General features: G+C 40.5%; 1 protein-coding gene across 1 annotated transcript; it reads right to left on the bottom strand.

The window, feature by feature from the left end:
- Window positions 1-2,776: 2,776 nt before the first annotated feature.
- Window positions 2,777-6,826, bottom strand: emilin3a (elastin microfibril interfacer 3a). The gene is made up of 4 exons (XM_030785194.1): window positions 6,720-6,826; window positions 5,929-6,048; window positions 4,905-5,728; window positions 2,777-4,767 (listed from the first exon to the last, which is right to left on the bottom strand). Exons 1-4 carry the CDS (start codon window positions 6,824-6,826, stop codon window positions 2,777-2,779), a joined length of 3,042 nt encoding a protein of 1,013 aa, XP_030641054.1.
- Between the last annotated feature and the right edge of the window lie 7,903 nt (window positions 6,827-14,729).

Here is a 14,729-nt window from a genome sequence, read left to right on the forward strand (position 1 = left end):
GCCAAACAATGTCATGCTCTTTAGAGGAAGGAGAGCATTATGTAAAAAGTACTGTGTGGATTCCTGTGGTTTCAGTCTTCCTTATGATGGCTATGAGTTTGACTCCTTTGATCTGAAAACAAGTCGTTTCAAGTAATAATTACGATGGTATCTGCAGTAATATCCATTGCCAAATCACTAATTTGTCACAGCAGAATTAATACAGATTTAATATTTGATACAGTTCTGTCCTTTTTTTTTTTTCTGTCTCACGGCGTTTTTTGGCCAACAGCTACTGGCCAGTTTCACTGGTACGACAGTACTCCAGCACATATTGAAGACGTATTTGAGGAGTGGACCGAAAACCATATGCCAGGTTTTCTTTTTTTTTGACTGCAAGAACCAAATTCACTGATGCAATGAATAGGCATCCCCAATAAGATGTGTCCAGAGATTTCATTGCTTTTCTTTATTCTATCTTAAGAATACATGTTTGAATGTGCATATATGCTAAACAACATCAGTGGCTAATATTTTATTGCATTTGCTAGCAATGTCATGGTACCAGCGACTTCAGTCTGATCTTCATGTGGTTGAGTAAGAAGGAAGACCTGCTATGTATTCAGGAGGGTTCTTCCCATGAGAATAACATGGCGCATTAGTCTCCATCAATTTCAAGTGATAAACACAGTTATGTTGTAATCCGATATGAAAGGATAGATTGGGAAATCAGATTTCATTTGTTTTAAAGCCAGAAGAACGGTTCCTTTTAATCATGTTGGATCACATTCCCTGGCTTTGCACTAATTCAATGATTATTCTCGTTATCTTCCTCTCTCTCCGCTCACCCTCCTCACTCCCTGTTTTTCTCTATTGACTCTGTCTAACTCGTCCAGACAGGGGACCATCCATTTAAACATGCCATGCTTGTAAACACTGGCTTGTAAAGAGACCTTGAAAGGTATGGATTGGGACCGGGTCATTTGCCATGTTGTTAAGACTTTCTTTTTGATTAGCTATTGTATCCACAGCTGTGGAGACAAATCCCACCATTAAACTGACAAACTCAGTGTAGGTAGTCAGCCCTTCATGTGAGTTTTACATAACATAGTGCCATATTCACCGACTCTTTTGAATACATACATGCAGTGAATTAACCGCACAACCAAATGAATCACAGAATCTCGATCCTTTCTTTTCATATCACTAGAGTTCTTAGCGGATTGATGTATATCAGACTTGTGCCCAATAAGTATCTGCATTTGATTGACTGGGACCTATTCCAATACTCTTACATGAGTCCTTTTCTTTCTACTAAAGTTGCTAAAATTTCAGCAGGACTGGAGATGCTGATGCAATACTAAACAAGTGCTTTACAGAGTCTTCATCAAAACTGACGTTTATCCTGTTGTAAACATCCAAAATACCTGATTTCTCTTCCAGTCTTTCATAGCCTACCATTGTGCAGTTTTTGGGGTGTTTTGACAGAGCTGTCTGTAGACCGTTTTTGAGCTAAAGTTGTGGTGTCAGATGTTTGTGGCAGGGGTGTTTGCTGATCGTTACCTTTGAAGTAGTTTGAGTATTATCATAGGCATAAAGCCTAAAGGATTCTGCCTCTACATTAGAGTGACAGATGCAGGTTACTCAGGCAGAAGGCCTCTTAGGAAGGTGTGCTGCCACATGTCAGTAGTAGAGAGATACAGTTTGTGGAAACAATATGGTTACAGTAGCTGATTTATTACTCTGTAGTATCCATCACAGGTGGTGGTCAAACTACACACACACAAAATGCATTTTTTGTATTATTATGTAAATGTATCTTATTTGGATTATGTATGGTTAAGAGAAAGCTGAAGCATGAAAAACAGTTGCCGCCATACAGGAAAAGGAAAATCAGATGGAGTATCTTTAAACCTTTAGACTGATTATAAAAGTATTTGCAGCATGACTATGGGAAAAACCATGAAATCTGAACCGCATTATTATACTTTTCCTCTCTTGACATGCTCCCCCTTAGCAGGCAAAGGGAGGTAAACTTAACATCCACTACCACCCCCTGGTGGCTCATATTTAAGTCACATCTAACCCTTTTTTTTACATTTCCCTCATATCAGTTGTCACGTACCACGTAAGTTTCAGAGTTATCTTAAGCTGTTGTTTTCGGTAGCTGATAGTAAGCTTTGCATTCCTGTTAATTTCCAGTCATGTTGGTGTTATTTTGGGCATCGATATGTATAAGTTTCAGGATGTGGGTTGTTCTGTTTTCAGATGTGATTAAGATACATGGGATAAATGTCTGTGAAAATTTTTTTGTCTGATTTATTGAGTAATTGTCTTTAACAAATAAAAAAGCACCACAATTTGATGATACACCTTCATATATAAATACAAACACATATAAAAAAGCAACATTTCTAATGTTTACGGGAACAATATTCAAATAACAGTAGACAATAATCTTACAGAAAGTACTAAAAATCTAAAAAAAAAAAAAAAAAAGTTAAAGACACATATATGTGTCTGATTTATCAAGTTTTCACTTCATCAGAAACACTGAGAACATAAACAATGTCATAAATTTAAAAAACAACAACAACAACAACAATAAAAAAAAACAACCCAAAACTAAAGTCAGTACAAAATGTAAACAGTCTTTTAAAATGACAGTATGTAAATATTTGCAATTGATATCTTCCCCGTAAAGTTTTATTCATTATCAGTGATTATTGTACTTTTGCAGGGACATCTCTCTCACCACTAGCACATCTTAAGCTGATCAAAGTTACTGCTCAATACACTATGGATTTTGATACTGGTCATTTACTAGTTGAACTGGGATTGCAAACTGGTCTCCTCTTGGGTGAGCTTGCACCTCCATGTACTGAGCTACTCTGGACTGAGCTAGTCCTGTGACTTGGTCCCCTCTTGATTCGCTGAGATATGAACCTCCGGTGCAGTTTTTCAGCCCGTCTCTGAGTTCGGACAGTTGAAGGGAATGTCTGACAAGAGTCCCGTTAACCTGAGCAAGATACTCATCTGACTGCCTCTCCAGCTCTCCCCGAATCCTCTCTAGGTCCTCTGCCAAGTTTGTCAGACCCCCACATTGGCCTTCCACACGAGCCACTCGACCTCCCACGTCAGTCACCTCCTTCTTTACGCTAAGCGCAGTAGAACGACAGCCTTGGAGCTCTCCCGCAAGCCTGCGTCTTAGGTCCTGCAGTTCTCCTTTCAGCCGGGTCAGCTTCCTCTCCCCCGTGCCCAGCATGGAAGCCTGACGGCTCACGAGCTGTACCAAACCCCGCACCTGCTGTGCCAGCCGCTCTTCACGTTGCTGCCACGTGGCATTAGCTCGGTCCACCTCCTGTACTACCATACCAACGGAGTCCTGCAAGCCATGCAAAGAACGATTCACGGAGCGCACGCTCACCTTTAGAAATGTTACCTCGCCTTGAAGGCCTCCATACTCATTATTTTGTTTATCTGACACTCTAGAGTTAAGAACTCGCAGAGTGGAATTGAGCTTGTCCAGTCTGTCTGCCTGTCTGTCCAGGCGTCCAATCAGTTTCTCTAGGTTTTCATTCTCATTCTCTCCCACAGCTAACAGCGGAGCTGCATTTCCTGTTAGGATGGGGCGAGGGGCACAGGAAGAGGTGCAGAGAACCTCCAAGGTGCTCAGCTGTTTCTGCACCCTATCCGTGTCTACCTCCACCCTTTTTCTGAGTGACTCAACCTCTGTTTCCAGTGTGGGCACTGCTTGACCCTCCAGCAAAGCAGGTGCTGTAACATTACCTAGTTCCTCCATTGCAGTAAAAAGCCTTTCCTCAAGGGCCGTCAGCTTCCTCTCTAATCTAGTTTCCAGGTTACCAACTGACCCACCACTTAGGCCACCTTGTTTCTTCCCAGTGATGTTAAGCTTGGCTTCCACATAGCCCAGTCGTCCTTCCAGCATGCCCTCCACGTGGTCTTTGTGCCCGCTGAGCTCAACCCTCAGGTGTATCTGGGACTCATTCAAACCACCCACTGACTGTTCCAGTAACATCACCCTCTCAGCCAGGCCTGACACCGCACTGCAACAACCGTCTTCAGGTTCCAGACCCTGAAGTTGAACATGGAGATTATTCAGCTCTTTCCTCAGACCAGCAGCGCTACCCTCCAATGTCTGCTCCAGTTGCTCTTGTCCTTCCATGTGTTCCATTTGACACTGCCGTCTCACCTCGGCTGCCTGGCCTTCACAACGCTGTTCAGCAGCCTCCACACGCCTCTCAAACCCTTCTAGCATGTTTGCTCGTTCACCACCCAGCTTTGACTCTAACACCTTCTCTAAGGTTTTTTGAGTTGTGGCACCCTCGGGGCTTTCTGTTAGGTTCCTTGATCTGCCTGTCAGACTTTTCAGAGTTCTGTCATGACCTAGGATGGTACCTCTCAACTCTACCAGCTCGGCAGCCTTGGTCTGGAGTTCAGCACGTAACTCTTCAACCTTTCCTACCAGCTCACCTAGGTTGGGAAAATGTCCAGCATTCAGGCCATCTAGATCAGGCGCACCACCTGGAAGATCCCCAAACTCCACAGAGGAATCTCTGGTGGACAGGGCCGGAGCAGCCATTGGAGCAGGGGCAGCTGAGAGCAGGGCAGAGAGCATTCGGTTAGCGTCCTCACGCAGTGAGGCACGCAGCCCATCCTCCAAACCGGTTACTGTCCCACGCAGAGTCTCAAGACCTTGTGACAGTCGCTGTACTTCCACCTCCATCTGGTCCAAACGTTCAGCTGTCACACTGTCTTCATCCTTCCCTGCAGAGGAGAGGAAATTAGAGGGAAATTCATAATCAAAAAGAAAAACAAATCTACGTAATGAAGCAACATAAACTACAGTTACTTTACATGTTCAGTAATTTTATATGTTTACAATTTCACATTTTTAGTCTTACCACCAGGGGGTGCATGTTCCTCAGTAATTTGCTCTGAGTCCGGATGATCAGGTGTGGAACCATTCTGATCTGGCAGAGGTTCTTGGTAGTTTCCGATGGGATCTTGGTGTTCTGGGACATTATCATGGTGATCTTGGATAGGATCCCCATGGTCTGGGGAAGAATCAACTGGGATTGGATCATGATGATCTGGTAAAGGTTCATGATCATCTGTCAGTGGATCATGTTGGCCTGGAATAGTTTCAGGATGAGGTTGAGGCTCTTGATGAACTGAATAGGGTTCAAATGATGACCCATGGTTGGATGACATCGGTGGTCTCATTTGAGGGCCAGGATAAGTTATCATGTTGCTCGCTGGGGCCTTTGAATGAATCCAGGGGTTTCCTTTATGCATGGAATTTCTGTAGAAAGACATTGGGCCCTTATAGAAAGGCCTTGGCCTTTTGTAAGATGGCATTGGACCCTTATGGGAAAGCACTGGTCCTTTATGAGAAGGTACTGGCATGTTGAAGGGAGGCATTGGTCCCTTCTGTGAAGGCAATGGTCCTTTATGAGCAGACATTGGTCCTTTATGAACAGGCATTGGTCCTTTATGAACAGGCATTGGTCCTTTATGAACAGGCATTGGCCCCTCATGAGAGGGCATTGGCCCCTGGAAGGGTGGCATTGGGCCTTTGAAAGGAGGCATAGCCTTCATTCCATGAGGGAAGCCTGCAGGTCCAGTGTTACAACCAACACCAGAGAACCCAGGGCAGCAACGCCATTCGAGTTCAGTAACTGTTTTATATGCCACTTTGTACGTAGGCTTGTAGAATAGTCGGTACCTGGGGAGGCCAATATACATGATAGATTACCTATATTACATAAAATATTATATGTACATGACATATATATATATATATATATATATATTTATACTTAAACAACAAAAATCATGAGTATGTTCAATAAATGTCATAACAGTCTTAAATGTTAAAAGGATAATTAATAGTATAATGATCAGTGTTACACATAGTGTACTTACATAAGGGCTGGGCACTTCTGACCCCATGCGCATTTGTTGTATTCTGCTTTCACATAAGGTGCTGCCCCATCCTGCACGGTGAATGACACAGTCTTGTCCACGACATAAGCGCAGTAGTTTCTGCCAGGGTGAGATCGAAGGAGGATTTCAGCTTTTTTGACAATGCAGAGTTCCTCAAGGTAAAACAATGATTTTACTCTCTCTCTCTCTCTCTCTCTCTCTCTCTCTCTCTCTCTCTCTCTTTCTCGTTCTTGTTCTCCCTTTCAGATGTTGAAATTTTGAAGTTTGAATAAATAACTGAATTAGAGCAGTATTCATAAGAGGTTCACCAGCAAATCTAGAACATCTTTCATTCACAATGGTTGCAGTCCATTGCACCACTGAGAGTGAATAATAGAAAAATGGGAAAAAATAAATATATATATATATATATATATATATATATATATATATATATATATATATATATATATATATATATACATATATACATATACATATATATATATTGAACGGGGCTGACAAATCTATACACCTAATTTGCTCTTTGTTCCAATTATTCGCTACAAAAATAGAGTCAACAGATTTTCCTTACGTGCACAATGCAGATCCAGAGTCAGAATTGACTGTCTCAGTCCGTGATTAATTTATTATGCTGACACAGAGTGAGATAAAAGGCTTAGATTGTTCGCCAGTCAGATACTCTAAATCAGATACTCTAAATATCCCCCAAAGTACTATTTTAGTGCTACCATCTTTTTCTGGCACAACTGATTAGAGTTTATACTCACTTGTGTCTGCCTGTAGGTGTCTCAGGACTGTACTGTGGATTTGGTCCAGACTTATACAGGTTGTAAGGATATTTTCTGCTGTGGAAAGTTCCCGAGGCACTTGTCATGTACAACAGAAAGCACAGGACAAGAAAAAAAAGAAAAATATCCGCTGAGAGCATTTTAATTTATTTGAGGCCTTGTCTGTTCTGGAGGAAATACTGAAATGTCCATAAGATGAAAAAAGTCAGTGAATCACTAAAATATTGTTTAAGATGGTTTGTAGCTTCAACTAAAAAAAAAAAAGAAAAAAGAAAAGTTATATTAAAAAAAAAATCAATTGGCTGTCAGACACTTCAGATTATCAGACTGGAACACATTGCTGGTGCTGCTGAAATATCCATCTTCTCCTTGGAAATCTGCCAATCAAATATAAAACTGATTGAAAACTATACAGGTCGGAAGAAAGAATAAGTCCAAAAATCCCAAAATTCCAATCCTAGAATTGTTGGAGTCTTCTGAAACTCTCCCAACTTTTGGTTTAGCTGGATGGAGCGGTTGGTTTGCATTAACCTTTCAATAATTCATTGCCAACTTATAAAGCACTTGTTGACCTCATTTACATAACCACACCCCCACTGCCTCCTAAACATGACTGGTGTGACATTAAGAGCCTGCCAAAGCAAATAGTCCCGTCACATAATAAATATTTAGCAGTTATTGACATTTATGTCTCAGTTCGGTGAAGACTGTTACAAAATAACTAATACAGAACAGTTATCGATTTTTTATTTTTTTTTAGATGCATAGAGATAGCTCACAGAAACCAAAATGTACACACACAGAACAAACAATCTCACTAAACAAACATATCAAATAGACATATGGAGCAAACAAGCATTTACTCGGACAAACACAAGGTCAGATGGCAAACACTTTCACTTGGCAATTACCCAAGACAGAGAGAGAGAGAGAGAGAGAGAGAGAGAGAGAGAAAAGGAGGGGGGGTTGACTATGCAATTGTGTTGTGCTTTGAAAATCTCACAGTGTATGTGCCACATTAAAACATTTTAATGAAACATTTAAAGGGAAAGCAACCATTACTTCTACTGTTCAGAGTATTTTAACCATGAAGTCATAGCATATATTGCACTGAAGAATGAAGAGAGTGGCACTCTCTGTTTGTGACTGTCAGTGAAGGACTTGTAAGGTGGTTGTGGTCCACATCTGGAAGAATGTGACAATCTCAATGACTCACTCCAGCTTACACACACCCCACCCCAGCAAACTCTTTTCAGCAAACCACTATGTTTTCACATACACACACAATATACAAAACACACACCCAACCTAAGCTTCCCCCAGCAAAACATCAGGCCTAAAACACAACACATGTCTTTGTTGGGTGGCCAAGGCTAATTATTTCACAGTGTTTACCTTGTTTCCAAGAGCTCCTCTGTTTTAACAGAGAGGGTCAGTCAGCCATCCAACCAGGACCCTGTTTTCAATGGAGAGCATTTTGAATAGATCACTTCAGTGGAGTTACATTCTTACAACTTAAACAATCAACGTCTAAAACTACAAACCACAGTCCACCACAACAAGGTACATATTAAGTCCAAAAACCACATCAGTTAAAAGCTAAAAGCTGAAAACTTGAAAATGTAAATATATACCTGAGACCATAGGAGTCCCAAAATCATTGTGTCACTATTCTAATCTGGATGAGTGACTTTGATACAAAGCAGGGGAAAGTTTCTTTGGTTTACCTCAAGAGATCCATTAGATCTAAACTGAGAGTTCTAGACATGTGGCTGAAATGAAAAAAAAGTTCATTCTTGAGTTGGGAAACTCTTGTGTAAGGCAATGATGCTAGAATGGGTGGAACATCCTTGGTAATAATCAATAAAAAAAATATGGTCTACGAAAAATTCAAATGACGATGGAATTTACTTTGGAACAGGCTAACCCACTTTAGAGTTAAAATGAAGTCTTGTGTACGGGTCCTATGAAGTCTGTGTTCAGGCCCTAATCTGATCTGTTCATTTACTAGGCAATGACTTTATTATTCATCACTTTCACCAATCCGTGGCTGTGTGGCACAAACTTGCCATTATTCCAACAGCAGTAGCCAACCACCTCCACCCAGGAAGTGCAAAAGATATGACCTCATAATGAAGCTGGTGTTCAGGCACCACCTCACCTGCCCTAAATAAAGCAGGCTTTATTCCGAGGTGGGCTGTTCGCATTCCCACTACTTGTAATTGCTGCCCTAAACAGGGTGCGGCCTTTTTTTTTTCTTTTTTTTCCGCCAACCACAACTTGTACCTTGTAGTAACTAAAACTTAGTGAATGATTTAGAGAGGTCTGAAAATGGAAAGTGGGAAAAGGGTGTGTGTATGAGTGTGTGCACATTTGTGAGGGCAATGGAACAACACTGAATTGAGTCTGAACTACACTGCTATGACAGAACCTTGAACATGGGTTGAAATTGTGCTCTGTTTTTCACTCATACTTTCATTGTTATTGCTTCATACTCTCGCAATTGTGATGACTGTCAGCTCTGAACGCCCACAGTCAGACCCTGGCTGTAACATCTTTTATGTTGGGATTCTGTTAGTCCTAACAAGCTTGGCGTGCTGGAGTATGGCTCGAGCTTTTTTTTTTTACTGCCATTATTCAGAAACATCTAGAATGTTTTATTTAAGATTTTCAATTCAGCACAGTGATCTAACATCAATCAGTAACCAAATTCCTTTAAAAATGTAATAATCTTTTTAAAATGGATTTAGGATTTTTTTGTCCACAAAAGTATAGGATTAGCAAGTAGTTTAGAGTAAATTTTAAAAAAAGGATAAGGATTCATTTTCTATCCCAATGCATTTTTCCAACTACACACTTCTAATTATCCCTGTTATGGATAATATAACATTAACATTTAATCATATGGGTTAAGCTTTTTAATGGACCAAATTTAAAGTGTGGTCTGTAGCACACTTAACACAAGCATGTGAGATCTCTGGCTGCTCTGTTAGAGCCTGAACACACACACGCACACACACACACACACCCAGCAGCTTAACTTACTGCTTACCTTGCTAACTCCTTGTTATGCAACATGTAGTTTTTGAACAAAAAAAGAAGAAAAAAAGTTACAGAATATTTCCATCCCCTAGAAAGTGAAAAGAAAAATATGGCCCCAAACCCAAGCCAATCAAAATGTGTTTCTTTCCATCTACAATTTGAATAAACTGTGAACTCCTTCATTCACATGAATAATATCATTTTAACACAGTATTTATAATCTTACTTTAACAATGTTTTAAAGTAACTACCAATCATTTAAAATGAATAGCCAATTAACAATTAAGAAAATGTAATACAGTTTTTCTCGGTCGCTTACACACTATAAGTTGGCCTATTAACTAAACATCCCAAACTATGACCATCTCCCAAAACTATAAACACTGTTCCCCTGTTTTCACACATGATTCCCATTTGTTGAACTTTTTGTGAAAAACTCTACACACAAATCCCTTCATATATCACTGGCTGCCCCATGCATTCATTTAGAAAGCACTGGCATTCAATATCATTAACTCAAGTCGTCACAACTCAAACCCAATTAACACACAATTCCCCAGGTGGAAACACTAAGGGTGTGTCTGAATAGTCAAAAAAATTACATCCTGTGTCCCTTCCTAACCGCTTTTCCTTGACCCTGATGGAAAACATCATGAGGTCAAGGAAAGATGGGAAGGAGAATTCATAAGGACTTAGGAAAAGACAACTGCAGTGCTCAGAGAATCCGACTGCACTTACACTAGGCTACATAATTATGCAATGGCAGATGTTGACGTGGGTCTGCTGTGATCAAACTACAATGTTCTGAAGATGGACTGCTGAAAGCACATCTTAGATACTTCGCCCCGCGCGTTCTTATCGTGTTGTTTCATGCAGGCTATATAAATGTGGACAACCCAGTGAAAATGTTATTTCATCACCAAGGTTGAAATTGAAACAAAAAAGGAATACAGGCTACCAGTCACAAAAGTGAAACGAAATGGTTGTCACATCAAGAATGGTTGCTCACATACACCCTCCTGTCCACTCATATTTGTTGACATGAAACCCAATTAGTATGATTGTATGGAAATAACTGTTAAATATATGCAAGACCAGCTTAGGCTGGCTTTCCTCGACGGTCTGCGAGATCACGTATACCGACTAGACCAGAGGGAGCCAGCACTACCAGAGCAGCCATGCTACATGCTGTCATTTCGGACAATGTCAGTTTCCACCAGGCTGCTCCAGTTCATGACTGGTTCACAAACAACCCAAGATTCAGCAACATCTTTCTACCTGCATATTCTCCTTTCCTAAATTCCATAGAGGGTTTTTTTCGGCATGGTGGTGGACGGTCCATGACCGAGACCCCTAAATCCGTGTTCACCTCCTCCAGGCCATGGAGGAGGCTTGTATAGATATTACGGTTGAGGCTTGCCAGGGGTGGATAAGGCACACAAGGGGGTTTTTTTCCCCCACTGGCTAGGGCTAATATTGTTTGTGATGTTGATGAGAATCTCTGGCCTGACCCAGACCAGAGATAGGGGGCTGAGGCAGAGTAAATGTTGTCTCTGTCTTTATGTACACACTGGGTTTTTTTGTTTGTTTGTTTGTTTGTTTGTTTGTCATTGGTTAGCATCAGTAAGTACATGGAAATTATTTTACTGTATTCTACATTCTTAATCAGTTGCATATTTTTAGAATACATTTACTTTTTCACTCAAACAAAAACAGTTTATTTTACTACAGTACACTGAGGAATTAAAACTTTTGAAATCTGTACATGTGTTGCGTCTTTATATTGTGTTCATCGCTGTGTTCAAACAACATGAAATTTGAAGTTTGTGAAGATGAGTGTACAGTTATGCATTTGTGTTTAGAGTTTTGGGAAATGGAGCATAATTTCAAGAAATGTGTGTTGGCAATCAAGAAAAACTGTAAAGTAATGTTTCTCCGTAACTTTTCGCTCCTTGGGATCCACTTCAAAGCACATTCCTATTCTAACTCAACTCTAATTTGCCTGACTCAGCTTGTCCAGTACATATCAAGTTCTTGATTAGCTCAGTCAAGCATGTGTTGGTGTAGCAGTACTGCAAAATGTCCAGGGGCTCCAGAGGACTGGTAATAGGTAAAACTGAAACATAATTATCAAAGCTGTCGGAGTGGAGTGAGCTCATTCCAATATGCTTCCGTCAAAGTTGCATTGCCTTTGAGGGTTTTTAAATAGACTCCCAAGGAAAGCACATGCATTAGCTAGCTGGCTTGTTCATCCCACTGTTAGCCTAAATGAACAGGAACCCATTATTTTGTCAAACATCCCGACTCTCAAATGAGATGTAGGATAGATTCATTACAGTCAAACACTGCCCTCTTGTGTACAAGTTTAGATGTCGGAATCAGTACGGTATGTAATTGACAGTGTATTTGCAACAGGATACAGTAAAAGCTACACACCCCCTTTACAAGGTTATACTGGGATACACTCACATGGGAGGGATAATGTATGAGAACCTCTAGCAGTATGACCCCTACAGTACAGTAAATATTTCAATTGTTTTTGGCAGTTTTCTCTTTTAAATTAAATATTGTGTCTTTGTTTCTTTTGAGTTCATGAGTACTAGAGTATCTAGAAGTTTAGTGTGTATCTGGGTGGTATTTTAAAGGGTACTGGAAGAGGTATTTTAATTTTCTGGATATACACTTTAGATGCTTTCAGTTTTCCTAGTCTGAATGAAGAAGCTGGTCTCAAAGTGTTCTTGAAAACTATTTAGTGTTTGATCCACCAGTCGCTGTCTTTGATTCATCCTATTCTCTCTCTTCCATTAACATGTGACGTCCCTGAGTGGTTATCCTTCATCTTGACAGAGTTCATTTACCACTGACATGTTGCTCTCACCCGTGGTTTTCCCTCTCACTGACGAAGGCCTTGCTGACATCTTAGTTGTTTAAGCTCCAGTTAGTAAGCAGTCATCTCTACATGTATTTCAGTACTATGGAAACCTTTAAAAAATCCTTTAAAATACTAACACAGTGATGTTATAAGCCAAATATCGTCAAATCAAGCCATTTCCCCGTAATTGTTCTGAGGTTAACTGACTCGACTCGTGCTGAGTTCGATTCGCCAGCCCACATTCGCTGTACTTCATGCTCTGTTGTTGTACAAATTTGGTTCTTAACGTGACATATAACTAACGTAAGGACTATTCTGCATCTTTCATTGGTGGTATTTACCGCATTATGCCCTTCAAAGACATCATTTGAAAAGCTAATTACAGACTTGAGGTCCCGCTAGTTTGGTTAAGGGAAACGTGGGAGAGGGTTAACTGGTTCTTTCTCACGAGATACGAGCCGCGCACATTCACTGGCACTCAACCATCCACAATTGGAATTTTCTGGAGAAAATGACAGGCTTACATATGCGTACCAAACGGGAGCAGTGACTGGGACTGTTTAACGTCGTCTTAAGGGAAAAAAAGTGTGAATGAAAAGTATCAGCACCTGTTTAAGGGAGGGTACCAACTGAGACTGTCTTTCAATTAATCCCGTTTAGGACACACAGCGCATTTGGTTTTGGGCAAAAAGTTAGCTCCCAAACGATTTTTAATCACTGTGAAGAAACAGACATTTTGTGTGTTTTGGTAAAAAATGAATGAATGAATGAATAAATAAATATGATAGTTCCATTTAGTGATCTTACGTGCAAGTCAGCATCGGGCCTTCTCCACTCTCATTCTATACACCAGCCCTTTTCAAAACGTGCTCCAGTGATGAAGACGCAACGTTTACATTTAGGTAAGGAAAACTGGCGATTTTTCAACATGATTGCGTAGACTTTGAAGCACCAAACACCCAATAGGTTAATTATCGAAAGCTGTTTATAGCAGGTGAAGAATCACCTTTTCACTCATTTCTTCTTTACAGTTTACTATATGCTATAAAACACACTTTCAGCTTACTTTCTCCTCTGTATGAATGACAATAACAGAGCATGACTTGAAAAGACAGTAAATTGATCATGTGAACTAGGCAGAATATGGCATGGAGATCTCAAGGCAGACCTACTTACTGTCTTCAGCTTTGGCTCATGTGTTCATCACTCACACTGTATTAAAAGCAACAGCAAGTGGAGCTCCAACTGGAAGTGGTTCCAGAATCCAATTCATTTATTCATTTTGATTGACTCTCTCTCTCTCTCTCCCTTTGTGATGGGGAGTTTCAAATTGTTTCGAATTTTCAAATCTAACTGTATTTGGCGCGTGTCAGGGTTGTGAGATTGAAATTTTACAGTGATGGGAGTGGTCTAATGCCACACCCCAATGGGAAAAACTACAACAACTACTACTACTACTACTACTTATTATTATTATTATTATTATGCGTAAAATTTAATCGAGGTCTAAAATGTGGAACTGCTCTATATGCAGATTTTCTTGGCTAAAAGCGTAAACAGTCAGCTTTAAGGGTCTCAGTGATACCGTTGCTGTGATTTTGCTGTAAATGTGTTTCATGTCGTGAGGTAAGTAGTGAACCATCAAAAACAACTGAAAACCTAATTTGCAAGAGCAGTGTTTGGAAAAGTAAATGTTGTGTGTCATCTAGAATGGTTTCTCTCGTAGCCCTTTTCGTTTTTCTCTTCGTCAGTATGTCCAGCGGCAGTTTCAACGAGACATTTCGTTCTACAGCGACATAATTTGAAATATCGAGCACATAACTTTGCGGCAGTCACTGTAGCTTAGATTCTGTCCATGTACAGATACTGTTGTCACCTGTGACGAGGGGGCGGAGCTTTAAAATGTTGCGTAAAGCTTTTATTGGCGAGTTTGAGTATCTCTGTCACATATCTGACAGCGAGGTGAAGGGAGAGAACCAGAGAAGCTTGCGTTGTGGGTGTACCTAGGGGTCGGATAAAAAACTTGTTCGACCATTACAAATTATCGGAAGGGATGGAATATTTTAATTCGCCGG

Source organism: Chanos chanos, chromosome 9 (genome assembly GCF_902362185.1).
Source record: "Chanos chanos chromosome 9, fChaCha1.1, whole genome shotgun sequence".
Taxonomy (NCBI): domain Eukaryota; kingdom Metazoa; phylum Chordata; class Actinopteri; order Gonorynchiformes; family Chanidae; genus Chanos; species Chanos chanos.

Excerpts from the sequence above, each read along its gene's own strand:
- emilin3a (XM_030785194.1), bottom strand. The coding sequence starts at position 6,826 with ATGACAAGTGCCTCGGGAACTTTCCACAGCAGAAAATATCCTTACAAC. Across the intron at positions 6,049-6,719 it reads ACACCTACAGGCAGACACAA|AAACTACTGCGCTTATGTCG; the intron begins GTGAGTATAAAC and ends TCACCCTGGCAG. Across the intron at positions 4,768-4,904 it reads GGAACATGCACCCCCTGGTG|GGAAGGATGAAGACAGTGTG; the intron begins GTAAGACTAAAA and ends TCTCCTCTGCAG.